The following is a 22227-nucleotide window of genomic DNA, read 5'->3' as shown; positions in this document are numbered from 1 at the left end:
GAGGGGCTAACCTTTGACCGGACCTCCCACGTCGTGAACTTTTGAACCGACGCTGAACTTTTGAACCGACCGCCCACGTCGTTGAACTTTTGAACCGACCGCCCACGCTGCGCTGAACTTTTAACCGGACCGCCCACGTAGCATTGAACTTTTAACCGGACCGCCCACGTCGCGTTGAACTTTTAACCGGTACGCCCACGTCACGTTGACATGTTTACGTCCGGGGTTATCTCCGGGGCGTGTTAAATCATGTCCTCCTACGATAAAACAATAAAAACAGTGTTTACACAAGTGGTCTTCATTAAAACACATTCCATGCTCCCATCATAATTTATATAAGGTGGGGCCCGATATGTCTAATAAAAGCCAGGGAAATCACAGTTACGAAAATCACAAACATGGATACCATGGATACACCGTGCAGCTCGCACGGTACTCCAGTGAGTGAATGGTGAAATAGCATGGAGCATCTAGCTATGGCGACGAAAAAATTTAACTTTTAACATGCATTGAAATTTTAACATGCACCATTTTAGAATGCGCGACATCGTTATAATCTGCCATGCCGGCATTGAAATATTGTGAAATCCTCTCATTGATTAGTTTCATTAAACACAATTTTTTATGTGAAATGATCAAAGAAATTAAGTGTTCTTTCTTTTATTTTAAACGTCATCCTGGCTTATAAGGCTATATTCATGGTGAGAATAAGCTGTAATTATATAAAGTAAGATTAGAAAAGATGTTTAAAATGAACTTTCTCTAATAATCTTAGCACTATGTATGGATACGACTGATTAAAAAACATGTTCAAAAGTATCAACATAATAAAAAAGGTTTCTCACATCGGCAGATGAAATACAATCCAAAAGAATAAAGAACAATGAATTCTGTCAAGATGAACTTTTTGTAGGATTTTCTCTAGAGAGTAAAAATTGATGTGTAATTTTTAAATGTCCTATTCTGCATTTTGTATAGATGACCTGATTTTCAAAACAGAAGTTATGTTTTTTCAAATCAACTGTTCAATACAAAGATATGGTCTTCTGCCACTTACACAGATCGTAGTCCTTAAAGTTGCATTCCTGAGAGCTGCTTCCACTCCGAAGCGTAAATCGTTTTGGCAGTGCCCGTGTGAGGACCGAGATATTTTGTTTTTTAACTCGTAAAGCATGTCCAGTCCTCCTGCGATAGCAGGACAGTGTTTATACAAGGGGCCTGCATTAATGCAGCTTGCGTTGCTTTCATCATACTAATAAGTACAGCATAAGTAAAGACAAAAAGACACATATTACAAAACATTGCCTGCCTAAAAACTGAGACTTTTAACTTTAGGTTATTAGTATATTAGGTTTAGTATAGTTTTCAGACTTTCAGAAAGAACTCATCAACTTAAAGAATAAAGCACTTATCAATTACATTTATTTTAATCTCAAAAACTCAAGTTTTCGTCTAGTATGTATTATTGCACCTGAAATACAAGTACCTGCTCACACTCCTTAGCCAAAACACTAAAACTTTTAGTGCTTTTGTATTTAATATAATATTTAATAATATTTGATAAATTACTCCATACAAGACAATCAAATTATATACATTCAATGAACACAACACACAAAGTCTAACTTCATCACATGCTTTGATGCACTCATTTCTCTGTCTCTGTTGTTCTCAGTTATCAGTTGTCGGCTATGTAAACGGTGTTTTATTTTTATTTTTATAAAGTGTATTAAACTCACACTACTCTTTACCCAGAATAACATGTACTTCTTCCGTGGTGACAAAGCGAGGTACATGATTTCTTCAATTTATAAAAACACAAGTAAACTTTTTATTGTAAAATAGTCAAATAAAATAGTAAGACTAAAGACATAGGCTAACTGATGATCCTTACATATGAAATACCCGCACAAAATCATCTAGGTATATTCTTAAAGCGACGTTGGTTTTATTACACCATAATATAAGAATAATAAATCAGTATATACTATAAATATTCACTTTGCTATCATTTCCAACTAATGTTGATTTATTGTGTTGTACTCAAAACATCTGAACTTCAGTCAGCTTTTTGGGGGGCTGAGCATTAATTTACTTTTTAAAGATTCCAACATCTAGTTGATTTTTAACCCTTACCTATACATGTTGCTTGGCTCACTGTAAACCCGGCATGCTTACCGTTATGTTTACCTTTAAATGACAGAGAATATAATAGCACTTACCCCATAAAAACAAAAAATGTCATCACAGAAAACAGTAACAAACCATCTGGTTAATCGAGTGTTGTAGAACAACGGGTGAAATCTATGTGTTAGTTCAGATTAAAAATACCTCGCTTTATTATATACAGCTCCACAAGGCAAAACAAAGATCTCACGTAGTCCATCATGTTACACCGGCAGTTTGATTATTGCGACCACCTTGTCCTTTAGTGCACTAGGGGCATTATGGGAAATGTAGTCATTTTCACAAGGCGAATCGAACGCTGTATATGTTAAAGGTGCATTGTGTTACTTTTAAAAAGACAAAAATGCTAAATAATATACATAACTATATTATCAGTGGTGTATAAGGAACACATAATGAACTGAATTGTTTCTATTACCTAAGAACGAGCCATTTTCATCTCCATACACCGCTGGTCCCCTTATACGGAAGTCACCGTCATATCTCTACAGTAGCCCTAAACGTACAAACTCTTCTAAAGAGCACGTTTCTTCCCTACGTTGTCTCAGACGATGACATGTTTGTCGTGCGACAGCTACCATATGCGTTTTAAAATTGAAGAGTGAGTTGTCTGTGGCAATTCACAATCTCACCACTAGATACCGCTAAATTCTACACACACCACCTTTAACTGGCTACTGTTTCCAAGATGCATTACGATCTAAGCCATCGCACTGGGAGAGAGAGTACATAGTGAGACATATTATTTACCATTTTATTTGTTGTTGTTGACACAATTTAATGTAAAGTGGAAGATCATATTCATTTATAAAAAAAAATAACGGCTTAAAGATAACTATTAGGGCTGAAACTAAAAACCCTCATATTAGCTGTGTACATTATGAAACTGATTTTATTTCACCTGTTTTACAAGTTAAGAAAAATTTAAGCGTTAAGCAAGAATTCCTTTTCCTACGGGTGCGTAGAGCAGAGAGAATGATAGAGAAAATACGGGGAAAGACCTTTCCCACTGACACTTTAATATTCTATAGCTTCATAACTCACACCGATGACTATGTGATGAGGGGCGTGTGAATTGCTGTGTTTAGAGGGGACGGGTCAGGATTTTTAGGTTACAAATCAGAGCCCGAAACTTAGAGCTCTCACACCTCAGATACGACGCTCTGGCATGTTCATTTAGCGGCAAATTTGAAGGCTACTTTCAGGAATTCTCCATTAAATTGTTTAAAGCAAAGTTTTTAACACGGCATAGCTCAACTGTGCAGGATTCAAGGAGTTGCAGACGCTATTTTTGAGGACGGTGCAAGCACGACCGGAAGCTTAACAAAATCAGGGAGAGACTTGTGGACATACATCGTGTAAAGTTGTCTACTACGCTGCAGATTCTTGAAAGGAGAGAACAAATGTCACTTGAGCGTGATCACAAACGCAAGATGCCGTACGTGTGCGGACCTCCAGTTTTTAAAGAAATGCTTTCAGAACACTGCAGGAGTGAGCTTGTTAATATTTTTTATGCAGTAATATCTGCAAATGCTGATGTGTGCTTGCCGCAAAATTACTGCGAAACTGATGCCGTGCGCGTAACCAACCTCAAGAAAAAAACTGATGTCGTGAAAAGTCTGGACAAATCTTTTGATAAGATGGTTCAAGTGTCTGTTAACGCCGATGAACCGATCAATGTGTTCATCAAAAAAGCCCTAGATGCTATGTATGAATGTGATGATGAGGAGGAGTTTGACATTGCTAACATCCTCCTCATGTCTGCATATGTAATAGATGTATGTGTTGCCGTAGCGACAAAGAAGGACCAGATCAATGTGCGTGAAATTGTTGAAATTGCTGCTGACTTTCTGATCGACAAGAGTCTTGGCACATGCCTACACTTTCTATTGTATCTAGACAACATCATAACCTTTGGTGATGATTGAAAACAATGCGAGTTCCTGGGACACCTCGTACACCTGAAAAACATTTACTTTTTTCACGACCTACCTTTAAACATTTGAACATGGTCTTTTAATTTTTCTTCACCTTCTTTCCATCTATAGCCTGCTTATTTGATAAGTTATGGTTTCAGCTCTTAGAAAGTTCGTGATAAACGTTTGTGTGAAATGTTACCACTACATTCGGTCATTTGGACTTGTAAACATCTTGTTCATACAAAGTGTGACACTTATTATGTTATGTAAAAATAAAAGTGACTTGCATCAGTATGAAAAGCTAAATCCGTATGCATGACCTGATACAAATTTGGTGATTTGTAACTTAGTGATTTTTACATAGACACGTCAGTTACTTTGCATAACCTGTATAACTCTATGAAACGTGTCCTTCAATAACTGAATCATGCCAACATTTTTACTCAAGAATTTCAATACTTATCAGGACCATTTTAAGCACATTACAATATACCATCATTTATTTACCATTCGTAAAACATACGTAGTTGCAACACTACCATTCAGTTAGACTTTACATTTCTAGAATGTGTTTTTTCTCAAAGGTTGCTTATATTTACAGACAACACACTTCATCTAAGTGTATCTTAACAATGGCAAACAGGAATACCAACGTTTGCAAACAAGTGTAGTTAAGCACTTTGATTTTTTACATGATTCACAGAAAGCAACAGTGAATCATCAAAACGTTGCTAGTTTTTTAGTTTCCGAAAGTTTACATTTTTACTTGCAAACAAACCATGAACATTATTCATCTGAACACTTTCACCAAACCTATGTCTTTGTTGTTTTTATTTAGACAATCTTTTGTTTTCATAGTTTTGATCTGTTCATGTTAAATTTCTTCTGTATATCTTCTAAAGATAAATAAGGTCATTGTCCTTGGGTTTTCTCAGATTTCATAAACCTTTGAAACCTTCTTTGTCTTAATGCCATCAATGTATTTATTACTTATCCGTTATTTGCTATACTGTATGCCATCTTTTTTAGTTTACACCATTCATTTTTACAGAAAGTTTCAGAAACTCACATTTACATGGAATTATGATACATTTTACTTTTAATGATCTCCAGGAGTGAGTGGTGGTTTAACAGGGGTAAACTGTTATCATGCCACAATCCTGAAGGTTTATAAGCCAAACAAGAGTCCTTCAACACCTCACACCATACTGATTTCGTTTAACTGAAAAATGATGTACAGACAAGTTCAAATGGTAAAAACAGTAGTAAGAAAACTAATAATGTTTAACTAGTACAATCGTCACTTATAGTTTTGTCATATGATAATGATATGATGTTTTATCTGTCCGGTGGTTGTCGAAGTATTTTGGCACAACTGTTTATTCCAATCTTTAAACACCCATACATGACAAAAGTTTTTTTTTGTCTGAAGCGACATTAAGCATCTAATCTACAGCACCGCACTGTAAATGTTTAAAAAATTTATACAAAACCATCCTCACCACAATATACTGAAGATGCTGTAAAGTGTTTAAGCACATGGTACTGATGTCACATGATACATTTTCAAACAAATTCAAAATTACATTTCACTATGTTTGCATCACAATTTTTTAGCCAACTTAACAAACACTGTCTGGTTTAGTCTTATTTTTAAGCGCATTGATACCATTACACTTAGCATGCACTGCACTTAATGTTGAAAGATTACTCGGTACACGTTGTAATGTTTTTTCACTTGGTACTGATTTTACACATTTTACATTGTCATAAGAATTTATAAGCTACTTTTTGACATCTCCACTGTTTCACGATAACAGATTTAGTAAGTATATCTAGGATATACTTCCATATGTTGTGTAGTTGTTTTTGTGCATTTTTGGAGGTAAGCTGCACATTAACTTGAGTACTGTACTTACTGTGAGTACCGGGTTTTGGTATCTGTACTTTACTTTATTATTTTCTAGAGAAAAAAATCCTTTAACAACGGTGTTGGTTAATGGTTGTAGGATTTTTGTACGTAGTTCTCTCAATACATTATGCCTCTGAAGCAACCTACTGAATACACTGACTAGTTTGTAGTATCTTTGGAATAACGAGCTTGATGAATGATACAGACCCTATAGAAATCAAACAAAAACAAGGCCACCAACAAAGGCATCTCCATTCAAAACCACAAAAGTTACAGGATTGAAAAAGTCCCAAACTCACCCACATTTGACAAATATCTCACTTTTCACGTCAATATATTTCTATTAGGGTACTTGGGAGTTGAAAGTTGTTACTCTGTAGGAAGTTTGAAAGTCAGCGGATGATGTTCGAACACTAATCGGTGGTGCCGAAATAGGCAAAGGTGATTATTTGACACAGTGCCTACCCGTGATCATACTTAATAAAATCTACTGCAGTTTTCTGAAAAGATTAAACATTTGTTTCATTCTAAATGTTTGTTTATATCACAACCTTTAAAACATAGCCATTAGCTTGGCTAGGTCTGTGTACGCATTTAGGTATGTTAAGTTTTAATTTCTGCTAAAATCTTAAATTGGATATTGTTTCATAGGCTAGCTAAAGTTTCTATAATTTTCTAGGTGAAATGATTTTATTATTTTGCCTGACAAGTGGCTTAGGTCAGGTTCGACAATCACAATAGTTACAGTAGCCCGCAAAACATAGATCGGCTTATTAAGTCAAGCCCTTTAATACATGTTTTAATCTTTATCTTGTCATGTTTTTTTTTATTTGAAAAAGGTTTGTTACTATTAAACAAGTATTTAAATGAACTCAAGTTAGTCCTATACTTGCATGTTGGATAGAGCATTGCTGATTGTCGTAAACCACCATTACATTTACATTTCATTATTTAGCAGGAGCAACAGTAGCAATGAAATCAACAAAAGAGCAAAAGTGTTCTGAAAACTATAGTCTCATTTAACTTTACATAATGTAAACTATTTTTATTTATTGAAAGGGAAGAATAGGTCAGAAAAGAAGAGGTGAAAGAGAAATAAGTGTTTAGTATTCCAGGGTCGCGTATAATTGAGAGATGTGTCTTCAGTCAGGTTTTGAAGCCGGCAAACGACTCTGAGATCTTATGGCGCAGACATCTGGTGGGGCACGTATGATCGAATAGTGAGTGTATTTGGTGCGGTTGTCTTAGGTTAACAGCAGAGTTTTGAATTTAACGAAGGCAACTATAGCTGGTGAGTGTAAACTGATAAGGAGAGGTGCAATGTGCACTCTTTGGGTCGTTATGTCACAGTGTAACCATTTTGTGAAGTCAAATGTAAATGAGTTTAAGACTTTTTCAATCCTGTAACTTTTATAGTTTTAAATAAAGATGCCTTTATTAATGACCTTGTTTTTGTTTAATTTCTATAGGGTCTGTATCATTCATCAAGCTCGTTATTCCAAAGATACTACAAACTAGTCAGTGTATTCAGTAGGTTGCTTCAGAGGCATAATGTATTGAGAGAACTACGTACAAAAATCCTACAACCATTAACCAACACCGTTGTTAAAGGATTTTTTTCTCTAGAAAATAATAAAGTAAAGTACAGATACCAAAACCCGGTACTCACAGTAAGTACAGTACTCAAGTTAATGTGCAGCTTACCTCTAAAAATGGCACTAAAACAACTCCACAACATAGTGAAGTATATTTTAGATATACTTACTAAATCTGTTATCGTGAAACAGTGGAGATGTCAAAAAGTAGCTTATAAATTCTTATGACAATGTAAAATGTGTAAAATCAGTACCAAGTGAAAAAACATTACAACGTGTACCGAGTAATCTTTCAACATTAAGTGCAGTGCATGCTAAGTGTAATGGTATCAATGCGCTTAAAAATAAGACTAAACCAGACAGTGTTTGTTAAGTTGGCTAAAAAATTGTGATGCAAACATAGTGAAATGTAATTTTGAATTTGTTTGAAAATGTATCATGTGACATCAGTACCATGTGCTTAAACACTTTACAGCATCTTCAGTATATTGTGGTGAGGATGGTTTTGTATAAATTTTTTAAACATTTACAGTGCGGTGCTGTAGATTAGATGCTTAATGTCGCTTCAGACAAAAAAAAAAACTTTTGTCATGTATGGGTGTTTAAAGATTGGAATAAACAGTTGTGCCAAAATACTTCGACAACCACCGGACAGATAAAACATCATATCATTATCATATGACAAAACTATAAGTGACGATTGTACTAGTTAAACATTATTAGTTTTCTTACTACTGTTTTTACCATTTGAACTTGTCTGTACATCATTTTTCAGTTAAACGAAATCAGTATGGTGTGAGGTGTTGAAGGACTCTTGTTTGGCTTATAAACCTTCAGGATTGTGGCATGATAACAGTTTACCCCTGTTAAACCACCACTCACTCCTGGAGATCATTAAAAGTAAAATGTATCATAATTCCATGTAAATGTGAGTTTCTGAAACTTTCTGTAAAAATGAATGGTGTAAACTAAAAAAGATGGCATACAGTATAGCAAATAACGGATAAGTAATAAATACATTGATGGCATTAAGACAAAGAAGGTTTCAAAGGTTTATGAAATCTGAGAAAACCCAAGGACAATGACCTTATTTATCTTTAGAAGATATACAGAAGAAATTTAACATGAACAGATCAAAACTATGAAAACAAAAGATTGTCTAAATAAAAACAACAAAGACATAGGTTTGGTGAAAGTGTTCAGATGAATAATGTTCCTGGTTTGTTTGCAAGTAAAAATGTAAACTTTCGGAAACTAAAAAACTAGCAACGTTTTGATGATTCACTGTTGCTTTCTGTGAATCATGTCAAAAATCAAAGTGCTTAACTACACTTGTTTGCAAACGTTGGTATTCCTGTTTGCCATTGTTAAGATACACTTAGGTGTAGTGTGTTGTCTGTAAATATAAGCAACCTTTGAGAAAAAACACAGTCTAGAAATGTAAAGTCTAACTGAATGGTAGTGTTGCAACTACGTATGTTTTACGAATGGTAAATAAATGATGGTATGTTGTAATGTGCTTAAAATGGTCCTGATAAGTATTGAAATTCTTGAGTAAAAACGTTGGCATGATTCAGTTATTGAAGGACACGTTTCATAGAGTTATACAGGTTATGCAAAGTAACTGACGTGTCTATGTAAAAATCACTAAGTTACAAATCACCAAATTTGTATCAGGTCATGCATACGGATTTAGCTTTTCATACTGATGCAAGTCACTTTTATTTTTACATAACATAATAAGTGTCACACTTTGTATGAACAAGATGTTTACAAGTCCAAATGACCGAATGTAGTGGTAACATTTCACACAAACGTTTATCACGAACTTTCTAAGAGCTGAAACCATAACTTATCAAATAAGCAGGCTATAGATGGAAAGAAGGTGAAGAAAAATTAAAAGACCATGTTCAAATGTTTAAAGGTAGGTCGTGAAAAAAGTAAATGTTTTTCAGGTGTACGAGGTGTCCCAGGAACTCGCATTGTTTTCAATCATCACCAAAGGTTATGATGTTGTCTAGATACAATAGAAAGTGTAGGCATGTGCCAAGACTCTTGTCGATCAGAAAGTCAGCAGCAATTTCAACAATTTCACGCACATTGATCTGGTCCTTCTTTGTCGCTACGGCAACACATACATCTATTACATATGCAGACATGAGGAGGATGTTAGCAATGTCAAACTCCTCCTCATCATCACATTCATACATAGCATCTAGGGCTTTTTTGATGAACACATTGATCGGTTCATCGGCGTTAACAGACACTTGAACCATCTTATCAAAAGATTTGTCCAGACTTTTCACGACATCAGTTTTTTTCTTGAGGTTGGTTACGCGCACGGCATCAGTTTCGCAGTAATTTTGCGGCAAGCACACATCAGCATTTGCAGATATTACTGCATAAAAAATATTAACAAGCTCACTCCTGCAGTGTTCTGAAAGCATTTCTTTAAAAACTGGAGGTCCGCACACGTACGGCATCTTGCGTTTGTGATCACGCTCAAGTGACATTTGTTCTCTCCTTTCAAGAATCTGCAGCGTAGTAGACAACTTTACACGATGTACGTCCACAAGTCTCTCCCTGATTTTGTTAAGCTTCCGATCGTGCTTGCACCGTCCTCAAAAATAGCGTCTGCAACTCCTTGAATCCTGCACAGTTGAGCTATGCCGTGTTAAAAACTTTGCTTTAAACAATTTAATGGAGAATTCCTGAAAGTAGCCTTCAAATTTGCCGCTAAATGAACATGCCAGAGCGTCGTATCTGAGGTGTGAGAGCTCCGAGTTTCAGGCTCTGATTTGTAACCTAAAAATCCTGACCCGTCCCCTCTAAACACAGCAATTCACACGCCCCTCATCACATAGTCATCGGTGCGAGTTATGAAGCTATAGAATATTAAAGTGTCAGTGGGAAAGGTCTTTCCCGGTATTTTCTCTATCATTCTCTCTGCTCTACGCACCCGTAGAAAAAGGAATTCTTGCTTAACGCTTAAATTTTTCTTAACTTGTAAAACAGGTGAAATAAAATCAGTTTCATAATGTACACAGCTAATATGAGGGTTTTTAGTTTCAGCCCTAATAGTTATCTTTAAGCCGTTATTTTTTTTTATAAATGAATATGATCTTCCACTTTACATTAAATTGTGTCAACAACAACAAATAAAATGGTAAATAATATGTCTCACTATGTCATCTCTCTCCCAGTGCGATGGCTTGGATCGTGGTGCATCTTGGAGACAGTGGCCAGTTGGGGGTGGTGTGTGTGGAATTTGGCGGTGTCTGGTGGTGGGATTGTGGGTTGCCGCGGACGGCTCACCCTTCAATTTTAAAACCCATATGGTAGCTGTCGCACGACAAACATGTCATCGTCTGAGACAACGTAGGGAAGAAACGTGCTCTTTAGAAGAGTTTGTACGTTTAGGGCTACTGTAGAGATATGACGGTGACTTCCGTATAAGGGGACCAGCGGTGTATGGAGATGAAAATGGCTCGTTCTTAGGTAATAGAAACAATTCAGTTCGTTGTGTGTTCCTTATACGCCACTGATGGTGTGGTTGTGTATATTGTTTAGCATTTTTGTCTTTTTAAAAGTAACACAATGCACCTTTAACATATACAGCGTTCGATTCGCCTTGTGAAAATGACTACGTTTCCCATAATGCCCCTAGTGCACTAAAGGACAAGGTGGTCGCAATAATCAAACTGCCGGTGTAACATGATGGACTACGTGAGATCTTTGTTTTGCCTTGTGGAGCTGTATATAATAAAGCGAGGTATTTTTAATCTGAACTAACACATAGATTTCACCCGTTGTTCTACAACACTCGATTAACCAGATGGTTTGTTACTGTTTTCTGTGATGACATTTTTTGTTTTTATGGGGTAAGTGCTATTATATTCTCTGTCATTTAAAGGTAAACATAACGGTAAGCATGCCGGGTTTACAGTGAGCCAAGCAACATGTATAGGTAAGGGTTAAAAATCAACTAGATGTTGGAATCTTTAAAAAGTAAATTAATGCTCAGCCCCCCAAAAAGCTGACTGAAGTTCAGATGTTTTGAGTACAACACAATAAATCAACATTAGTTGGGAATGATAGCAAAGTGAATATTTATAGTATATACTGATTTATTATTCTTATATTATGGTGTAATAAAACCAACGTCGCTTTAAGAATATACCTAGATGATTTTGTGCGGGTATTTCATATGTAAGGATCATCAGTTAGCCTATGTCTTTAGTCTTACTATTTTATTTGACTATTTTACAATAAAAAGTTTACTTGTGTTTTTATAAATTGAAGAAATCATGTACCTCGCTTTGTCACCACGGAAGAAGTACATGTTATTCTGGGTAAAGAGTAGTGTGAGTTTAATACACTTTATAAAAAAAAAATAAATAAATAAAAAAAAACACCGTTTACATAGCCGACAACTGATAACTGAGAACAACAGAGACAGAGAAATGAGTGCATCAAAGCATGTGATGAAGTTAGACTTTGTATGTTGTGTTCATTGAATGTATATAATTTGATTGTCTTGTATGGAGTAATTTGTCAAATATTATTAAATATTATATTAAATACAAAAGCACTAAAAGTTTTAGTGTTTTGGCTAAGGAGTGTGAGCAGGTACTTGTATTTCAGGTGCAATAATAAATACTAGACGAAAACTTGAGTTTTTGAGATTAAAATAAATGTAATTGATAAGTGCTTTATTCTTTAAGTTGATGAGTTCTTTCTGAAAGTCTGAAAACTATACTAAACCTAATATACTAATAACCTAAAGTTAAAAGTCTCAGTTTTTAGACAGGTAATGTTTTGTAATATGTGTCTTTTTGTCTTTACTTATGCTGTACTTATTAGTATGATGAAAGCAACGCAAGCTGCATTAATACAGGCCCCTTGTATAAACACTGTCTTGCTATCGCAGGAGGACTGGACATGCTTTACGAGTTAAAAAACAAAATATCTCGGTCCTCACACGGGCACTGCCAAAACGATTTACGCTTCGGAGTGGAAGCAGCTCTCAGGAATGCAACTTTAAGGACTACGATCTGTGTAAGTGGCAGAAGACCATATCTTTGTATTGAACAGTTTATTTGAAAAAACATAACTTCTGTTTTGAAAATCAGGTCATCTATACAAAATGCAGAATAGGACATTTAAAAATTACACATCAATTTTTACTCTCTAGAGAAAATCCTACAAAATGTTCATCTTGACAGAATTCATTGTTCTTTATTCTTTTAGATTGTATTTCATCTGCCGCTGTGAGAACCCTTTTTTATTATGTTGATACTTTTGAACATGTTTTTTAATCCGTCGTATCCATACATAGTGCTAAGATTATTAGAGAAAGTTCATTTTAAACATCTTTTCTAATCTAACTTTATATAATTACAGCTTATTCTCACCATGAATATAGCCTTATAAGCCAGGATGACGTTTAAAAGAAAAGAAAGAACACTTAATTTATTTGATCATTTCACATAAAAAATTGTGTTTAATGAAACTAATCAATGAGAGGATTTCGCAATATTTCAATGCCAGCATGGCAGATTATAACGATGTCACGCATTCTAAAATGGTGCATGTTAAAATTTCAATGCATGTTAAAAGTTAAATTTTTTCGTCGCCATAGCTAGATGCTCCATGCTATTTCACCATTCACTCACTGGAGTACCGTGCGAGCTGCATGGCCTATCCATGTTTGTGATTTTCGTAACTGTGATTTTCCCGGCTTTTATTAGACATATCTGGGCCCCAACTTATATAAATTATGATGGGAGCATGGAATGTGTTTTAATGAAAACCACTTGTGTAAACACTGTTTTTATTGTTTTATCGTAGGAGGACATGATTTAACGCGCCCCGGAGATAACCCCGGACGTAAACATGTCAACGTGACGTGGGTGTACCGGTTAAAAGTTCAACGCGACGTGGGCGGTCCGGTTAAAAGTTCAATGCTACGTGGGCGGTCCGGTTAAAAGTTCAGCGCGGCGTGGGCGGTCGGTTCAAAAGTTCAACGCGACGTGGGCGGTCGGTTCAAAAGTTCACGACGTGGGAGGTCCGGTCAAAGGTTAGCCCCTCCCCGGAGGTCAAAGGTTCACGACGTGGGTGGTCCGGTCAAAGGTCACCCCTCCCCTGAGGTCAAAAGGTCAGCCCCTCCCCTGAGGTCAAAAGGTTAGCCCCTCCCCTAAGGTCAAAGGGCACCATCAATCATTTTTATGTGACAATATGGCCCCTATATATACTACTGAGGTGGTTAAAAATTGACTACTAAGTCCTAACTAGACACATTTCTTGGTGTCAATAACAAAATAACAAGGACGTTTTCAGTTCTGAAACTTACAGGATGTTCTTTCAAGTACGATGACCTCATAAATAACAAAATAAATTCTGTATAATTAAAACGTAGAAAAATAAGACTACTAACAAAACACTACATTGTCTGATTTAATAGTTTTGTTTAATTCAAATTCTAAGTTTGAGATTGTTTTATGTCATGAATTTTCTTTGGGGGAGAGAGGGCGCAAAGAGATGCACCCTACATAAAGGGGGGTTTCATGACCTGGAAAACTGAAGGGTATTTTACCTGCTTGTGGTTACTCGTTTCTGTTGAGTAATGACTCTTGTCACTTTCTGTAAGTCCCGAGTCCTGAAGCTCAGCTGCAGCTGAAAAGGGACCCTGTCCCGTCCTTGAAAGCCTAAAACCACACACGTTTAAACATCTTGGTCATTTAAATCTCTTATTATTCAGGGTTGTTTCAGTTTTTCATTATACAGTGTTTTCCGGACTATAAGTCGCTCCGGAATGTAAGTCGCATGAGTCAAAAATGTGTTTTAAAGAGGAAATAACATATATAAGTCGCACTGGACTATACATTGCGTTTATTAAGAAAATGATTTCACAAAATTCAAGCCGAAGACAATTAATCTGGAAAGGAAATTATTCAACTAAACAATAGCACAGAACAGCAGGCTGAATAGGTGTCCGTACATGTTAAAGTAACAAACAGTTATATACACGATACACAATAGCATACAGAACATACCTGAAAAGCTGAATAGGCTAAATTAACACAACAAGCCAAATCAAGTTCAAAAAAGTCCCGAAGTCTTTCTACATCACTGAATCCATTGAATTACATAAATACAGGAGCAGCATTGAGCGGACTCTCGCGTCTGTACACGGTAATGGTTTCTCTTGGTTTATATGAAATAATTTTGACGTATAAGTTGCACCTGACTTTAAGTTCCAGGACCTGCCAAACTATGAAAAAAAGCAACTTATAAGTTCAGAAAATACGGTAGCTGAAAAAAATAATGACATGATGTGCTTATTAATTTACTGAATTTTTCACAAATTTGTTACATTTATAGTCATAAGTAGCACGGGTATATTTTTTGCAATAGCCAAAAATACATAGTATGGGTCAAAATTATAGATTTATAAAACGAGCAGTTCTGGTTCTTCATTCTGATTGGTTGAAACGCGTTCTAAGCTGGATAAAATACCTCGGTAACCACACGGTTCAGACGGCATTACATAAGTATCACTGCGCCACTGTTGCTGCGTACTGATTTATGAAAATAAAAACACCTCAGTCTTTAATCATATTTTTAATTTGCCTACAATTGCACAATTATGGCGATATCTAGATAAATGTCAATAAATATTGTTGAGTCATCTCGTCAATAAAGAGAAAATGTTCTCTGAGGAGTTTCTACCTTAAATTCATATTTCCGCTGTCCACTAGATGGCGATCTTACCCAACTTAAACACTGACACATTCACTAAACACTAAACACCAAAGTTTTTTTATTTTTATTTATTTATTTATTTTAAACACTGTTTTGATCAGGCTCTGAATCAGATCTCTTACAAAAGTTATTTACAAAAATGTAATCATCTCCGCTTCTAGCTAAAAATTTGAGAGGTGATAATAAGAGAACAAATGAAGGTAGGATGAAAAGTTTTTTTTTAATTTGAAAGCGGATTGTCTGTTCTTTCATTTTATGTTTATTTAAAGAACAGTGTTTTACTGCAGCCATACTAAAACTGGGTTGCAACTTAAAAAAAAAACTGACGGGTAAAGAGTTAAGCATGCTTCCAAGCATATTTGATCATCACTTCAACAGTTGCACGGTATAAATGTTAATGTATAAATTAGATAAATGTTGATTTAAGAAAATGAACACCCCAGTCTTTAATCATATTTTCATTGTGTGTTTGCTGCGTCTGTGTTGGTTGGGAACTGCGCTCTGTTGCAGCCACGCTTGATTCTGAGGAACTACTTTGTTTGGCGAAAGACTAATATTTGTACTATTATAATTACAACTTATTTGTGTTTTATTGTATAAAATCCTGCTATGAATATAAAGTAATAAAAAAAAACGTTTTATAAAAGCAATAACCCCCGCAAAGCAGTGGGGTTACAGTGCATTTTATAACAGCTAAGGGGGTTTAAGGCACTCCGCTTTGCGTCGTGCCTAACAACGCCCCTTAGCTGTTATAAAATGCACTGGTAACCCACTGCTTCTTGGGGGTTATTGCTTTATTTGATGCCAATTATAGATTTTTATTATTAAGATATTAAGTAATGATCATGTTCCACGAAGATATCTTGTAATTTTGTATTTCTCATTATTAATATGTGTCACTTGATGATTTTCTCAATTTTAAGATTTTTTTCACGCAAAGATTCCAGATTTAAATAGTTGTATCTCGGCCAAATATTGTCATATCCCAACTTATTTGCTGGTTTTATGACTGGTTTTGTGGTCCAGGGTCAAATATATCAATGATTGCTGAGAAATCAATCACTGAATGAAGTATAATAAAAATGTAAAGATATTATTGTGGTAGATGAGTAAATAAGTGACTTTATAAGTAATTTTCTTAAAGAGCACCTATTTCATTGCTAAAAATGTTATTTTGTGTATTTGGTATAATACATTGTGTTCAAAACATATTATTTTCCACATACTGTACATTTTTGTAGCTCCAGATTTCCCTCTCTTCCTAAAACGCACGGATTTTGTACAAAACATATTGATTTAAAAAGTGCCGTGTCCCTGATTGGCCAGCTAATCTGTATGTTGTGATTGGTCTAAATACCTCTGACGTCAGCCGGAAATGTGATGCTCTTACCATGTTTGAAAGATTTGGTCACAATGTAATGCTAACAGGAGTTAACTTATAGGCTGTGAGTCTAAGCGGGAGGAATTATGATAATGTCGGTCTTGTCTGCATCACCAATCCCAGGAAGTAAACTGTTGCCTACAATCTGTGTGTTTGTTGTAGTCCAGTTTGTTGTTTGAGATATGTTGAGAAAATTAAGCCATAATGACACCCAGTCTCTTTGGGTTTCCACAGAAGACAGAAGTAAATGCCACATTAAATGCGTGTGATAATTTTTTTAACACTCTAAAAACACTCTTTTCTGGGTTATTTTTTCTACTCAGAGCTGGGTTGAGCATTTTAGGTCATTTAATTGCGTTATTTTCTCAGTCTTGGGTAGTTTTTTGGGGCGTTTCGTGGGTCATTTTCACTGACAGCTGAATACATGCACCCTCCCCCAACTGCATCAACCCAAACACTGCGTAAACTTAACTCAGTGTGTGTCGTGCTGTTTGAATTCACTTTAGGTTTGGAAAGGCAGTGGTTTTTACACGGACAGATTTATGTGGATAAACAAGGTTGTTATCAATATGTTTATCCTTAAAACCATTACTGTTTACTAGAAAAAGCAAACATGTGTGACAACGGTCCAGTTTACATGACATGAAACGTTATTACATGCACTGCTATACACTGTAAAAAAATTCCGTAGAAATTGCAGCTGGGTTGCCGGTAATTTACCGTAGATTTACATTTATGTTATTTACTGGCAAGAGTTTGTTCAAAGTTAAATGAACATTAAACATTTACAAGTCTTTGTCTTTACAGAGTAAAACTAAAAAAACAGCATCAAGCAAAACATTCTGGGAAACAAAATATGAAGCAAAAAACAGAAAAAGTTTGATGATGATTTCTGATTCCCAGAATGCTTTGCATGAGGCTGTTATTGTAAAGTTTTATTCTGTAACGATAAAGACTTGTTAATATTTAAAATGTATTTAACTTTGAACAAACTCTTGCCAGTAAATAACATAAATGTAAATCTACGGTAAATTACCGGCAACCCAGCTGCAATAACATTGAAAATTATACAGATTTTTTTTACAGTGTAGTCATTAGCGAGTTATCTTGTTTGTTACACCCACATGATCGTAAATACCTTGGTTACTCTTTTTTTTATATTTAATATACCTCCTCAAAACCGACATGTTGATCTTAACCAACACGTTGATCGTAAATATATGACTTATGCAAGGTTTTTACTCCATCGCCTATAAAAACCTAAGCAAATAATGTTGTAATAAAGAAAGACGACGCGTGACGTGATTAATGTCATGTAAATACAATCTGCTTTTTAGATAATTAAAAATAAAGTTTTTAATCTTTGCATAAACTGTATAAGTAGCTCTCTCAATACATTTCTGCACATTTTCTTGTGTCCAGGTAAAGAGGTGAAGTTGCCTCCACCTCAAGTGTCTATACAGCTGCACTGAGTCAAATCAACCCCAATGTTAAGTTACCTGTCGCTGGCAGCACAGTTGTAAGTTTTACAAAAAGATTTTTGGAAATGTTTATAAATGTTTTTTTTATTGTGATTAAGTTTTATTTTATACATTCTCGATATTTTTTGATTGAAGTAAACTGTATTACAGCACATGTAATGTTATTAAATGTGCCAAAGTATTCACTGAATAATATATTAAATTGTTTTCTAATATCTACATACTTATTAACCCTCCTATTATGTTTGGTGTCAAATTGACCCCAAAGCTGCTTTGACATCTCTGAAAAATATGCTAATTGTGTTTTTAAATCTTTAAACCTACTTTTTGACTTTTCCTTGATACTTTTTGATTTGAAGTTACTTTAATAAATGTATATAAATGTACATACAGTACACACAGTGTTTCTGTAAAACTGACCAAATGAGTGTTTTTGACTATTAATATGTAAAAAACTGTTGTTCTCAAATAAAATAAATGTTATTAAAATAAATAAATAAAAAATAAATATTTTTTCATTACTACTTTTATTTATATTCTAAATATACACTAAATTTATGTGCTACAAAAGATAAGTTTGTAAAGAAATTAATCTATTAAATAAACAAAATATCTATATAAAAAATAAAAAGTTATGCTTTTATTTTATAATTTAAAGTTATTTAGCACATATTAAACTATTTGCGGTCAATTTGAACATAACAGGAAGGTTAAGTGCAAACATTATCTAGAGACGTTTTTACATGTCCATTTAAAACTCTAGGATTATTACCTTATTTAAAAGGGTCATGAATAATAATGTTGAGCTCTGCTCTGATTGGCTCTGATGCTCTGTTTGTCAGAGCAGGTCTTTTCAATAGATCTGTATTCTGTCCTATATTTACCCAGCGATTAAGCTAAAAACAACCCAATTAACCCAATGTTTTTTAGAGTGTACTTTTTCCTGTTTTCAAAATTATTTTTACAAAATTAAATTAGAAACTACACTAGTCAACATTTGAAGTGGATCAAAACCTTTCCTAAAAGTTGTCTTAAAACCAATACCTAATACCCATTCTTGACAACTTTGATAAAACAATTTTGATCCACTTCAAATGTTGACTACTAGTATATTTAAAATACACTTGATTTTTGAATTGTGTGCTTACTCTCAACTTTTTCTGGTTTGACTGCAAACTGGAAGGTGATCTCAGCTTTATCTGTAACATTTCCAATCTCTCTCAATAACCGATGATCATCCTCCTCATATGGAAAGTACCTGTGATGGTAAGAAAAACATGTGTGAATGTGTCGATAGTGCTTGTATGTATTCACATGTAACATTTTAGTTGTTTGGTCACAGCCATGAGAAAGTTACTAATAGATACTTGCATTCCATCAGGTACCAACAGTGTTGCCATGACACTCGTTGCTAGGACGTTGTCAGCTATGGCACTTTGAATCTCTGTGGCGACCGTACCAATATTTACAATATTTATCTGTGAAGAGTGTAAAAAATTGTACACAAAAATTAGTATTCGTGATAGATTGCTTGTTGATTCTTTTTTAATTGCTTTGCAGTAATAATACAGTTCTCAATTTGTGTTGCATACGGAAATGGATGGATGTTACTGAAGTGATTGATGTCATACGTGCAGATGAGTGCACCGACTTCCTGTTATGATTTTTCTATGCACAAAACTCAAATTTAGATACACTTGAAAGGGAAAAGACCTTTCCCTTGCCCTTTATAAAACTGATAAGTATCAGTTTCTCTGAAATGGGCTTAAAAGTAGGCTACACTTAAAAAACAGGTTAGGCTTCTACGGGTTTTGCAAGTATTTTCCACATGGTTTAGGATGTGCTGAAAGTGTGAGATGTAACAGAAATAGTGACAGGCCGTTTTTAGTAAAAAAAAAAATCTGTGGTGGTGCAAAGGGGTCATAACACAACAGGAGCATTTGTAACTAAATTTGTGGAAAAAAAAAACACTCTTAGGAGAAAGTCTTTGTAGAACTTATGGCTGAAATGCTTTCTTATCTCTATAGTTTTGAAATCTGTTTTGACCATCTAATCTGATATCAAGATAAATTATAACAAAAAAACTCACTCTGCCTCCAGTGTGATCAGCCAACTTTCCAACCTCTGCCAAACGACAGTCCTCTCCTTCAAAGGTCATCACTGAAACTATCACACTAAGCAACAAGAAAAATGAGACTAAAGAGCCTTCTTTATATCAATTATATTATTTTCAAAGATAATGAAGGCTACAATCAAAAATAGTTTCTTAAACAAGACCAGATTTTTTGAGTCACTCACACCTTTTTCTGCGGCATAACCGGCTAACTGGTTGTAGAAATAAGGTGGAGGGGCAAGGCAATGGGAAGCCTCTTGCTCTAACTGTCCCAGACCTATGTTAGCCCGTCCATCTGTGCAAATTATGACCTAAGAACAAAGAAAACAAGCAGGTTATATTTATATTGCAAATACATGTATAATTGTCAGAATATTACATTATAAATACAAACTTTTGACCCTGTGAACTTTGATGCCATAGCGACAGAGATGAGTGCAGCCGGGCCCAGTGCGGTAGCTCCATGTTCTCTCAGTCTGAGGACAGTAAATCATTTTTTATGCCAAAAAATAAACAGAGCATTTACCGACACTATTTCAATCATGACAGTAGGGATGTAAATAAGCTTTATCTTGGCGGTCTAGATTTGCTACAATGCTGCTGTTGCTATAAGTGAAGGCGTTAGCTAAAACATGCACATATCTGGGTGGGCGATATGACCAAATCTTATATCACGGACTGATATGTATCATGCAGGTGCGCAACTGCACATTTGCTAAGGGGTTTTGCAAGATCACACACACGTTATTTCTACGGAGCATTTTATAAATGAGGCCCCTGCTCTGGCAGTTAAGTTAGCCTTAAAGGAAAACACCACCGTTTTTTAATATTTTACTATGTTCTTACCTAAACTTAGATGAATTAGGGGAGACCGGGGCTGGTTGTCAAACGGGTTGGTTGTCACACTGCTTATTCCAGACATACTACATGGCACTGTGGTACAATTTTGATATCAATTTGTTAGCCTTTAATAGCTTACTCATTTGCACTTGAAATTTTGCCGAGCAGACACAAAACATTGAGGTTAGGAGACAATTTTTTTTTTATGGGTCAGAGTAAATTTTCATGTTGGTGTTGTTTTTGTGTTGAGATCTTGTAGGATATTAGTCATTCAAAAACAAAACACTTATTAAAAAGCAAAAAGTAGTAGCTTTATTTTGAGTCATCTTTTAGCTATCAAGTTAAATAGCCGTGTTTACATGTACTGTTATTGTTACTAAACAAGCTGTGCGCGCACCTGATCGACGAATGCGAAGGGGCGGGAGTCGCAGGACGGCATGGAGTGGAGTGGAGAGTGATGTTTCTTCAGGCTCCGGCGTGAATATAAATGACTTCACTGTGTGTCAAAAAAGCCGATTTAAGTCCGTATTTTTTCTCTTCTAACGTTCGGTAAAAACACATAATGGGCTTAAAATCTTGTTTAAAAATCTGGTTTATAACGAGAATCTCTCTTTCAGCGCGCCTATATGTGTGTGTGCGCTGCGCGACAGACAATTTGAATCTGACAGAGTTCGTCACTGTACATTAAAAATCCCACACGAACATTACAGCGTAAATGCTAGGATTAAGATTGATTTTATATATATAACAGATAATCTAGATACATTTATTCTAATAAGTTTTCTAAAACATGGTAATGTTTTGCTTTAGTGATTTAATGTCAGACAATCATTGAAAAATCTTCTATTATTTTGCTTTAATTGCTAGTCCGGGTTTGGTTGAAGGCTACAGTTTGTCCGGTTAGAACAAGTATGTCTCACTCAAAGTATTCAAATCGTTGACTTTATTAAATGTGCATAGATGTGTGGTTAGTATAATGCACGCACAGTCCACAAAACCTCCTTTGATTTAAATCAATCCTGCTTATTTAAACTA

At 35.2% G+C, this 22227-nt stretch overlaps 1 protein-coding gene across 1 annotated transcript in view; it reads right to left on the bottom strand.

Annotated features, from left to right (window-relative positions):
* The window catches only part of LOC129438675 (circularly permutated Ras protein 1), a 68950-nt gene that overhangs the window by 14827 nt on the left and 31896 nt on the right, over positions 1–22227 (bottom strand). The window contains exons 11-16 of the mRNA XM_073859859.1: positions 20747–20828; positions 20540–20663; positions 20329–20414; positions 19611–19717; positions 19388–19497; positions 14209–14320 (exon numbers count right to left, since the gene is read on the bottom strand). Of these exons, the coding sequence (XP_073715960.1) occupies positions 14209–14320; positions 19388–19497; positions 19611–19717; positions 20329–20414; positions 20540–20663; positions 20747–20828 (621 nt within the window). The remainder of the gene's footprint in view (positions 1–14208; positions 14321–19387; positions 19498–19610; positions 19718–20328; positions 20415–20539; positions 20664–20746; positions 20829–22227) is intronic.

This window comes from Misgurnus anguillicaudatus, chromosome 21 (assembly GCF_027580225.2).
Source record: "Misgurnus anguillicaudatus chromosome 21, ASM2758022v2, whole genome shotgun sequence".
In the NCBI taxonomy this organism is placed as follows: domain Eukaryota; kingdom Metazoa; phylum Chordata; class Actinopteri; order Cypriniformes; family Cobitidae; genus Misgurnus; species Misgurnus anguillicaudatus.
Note: the sequence above shows the minus strand (reverse complement) of the source record. Positions and strands in the feature narration are given on the sequence as shown.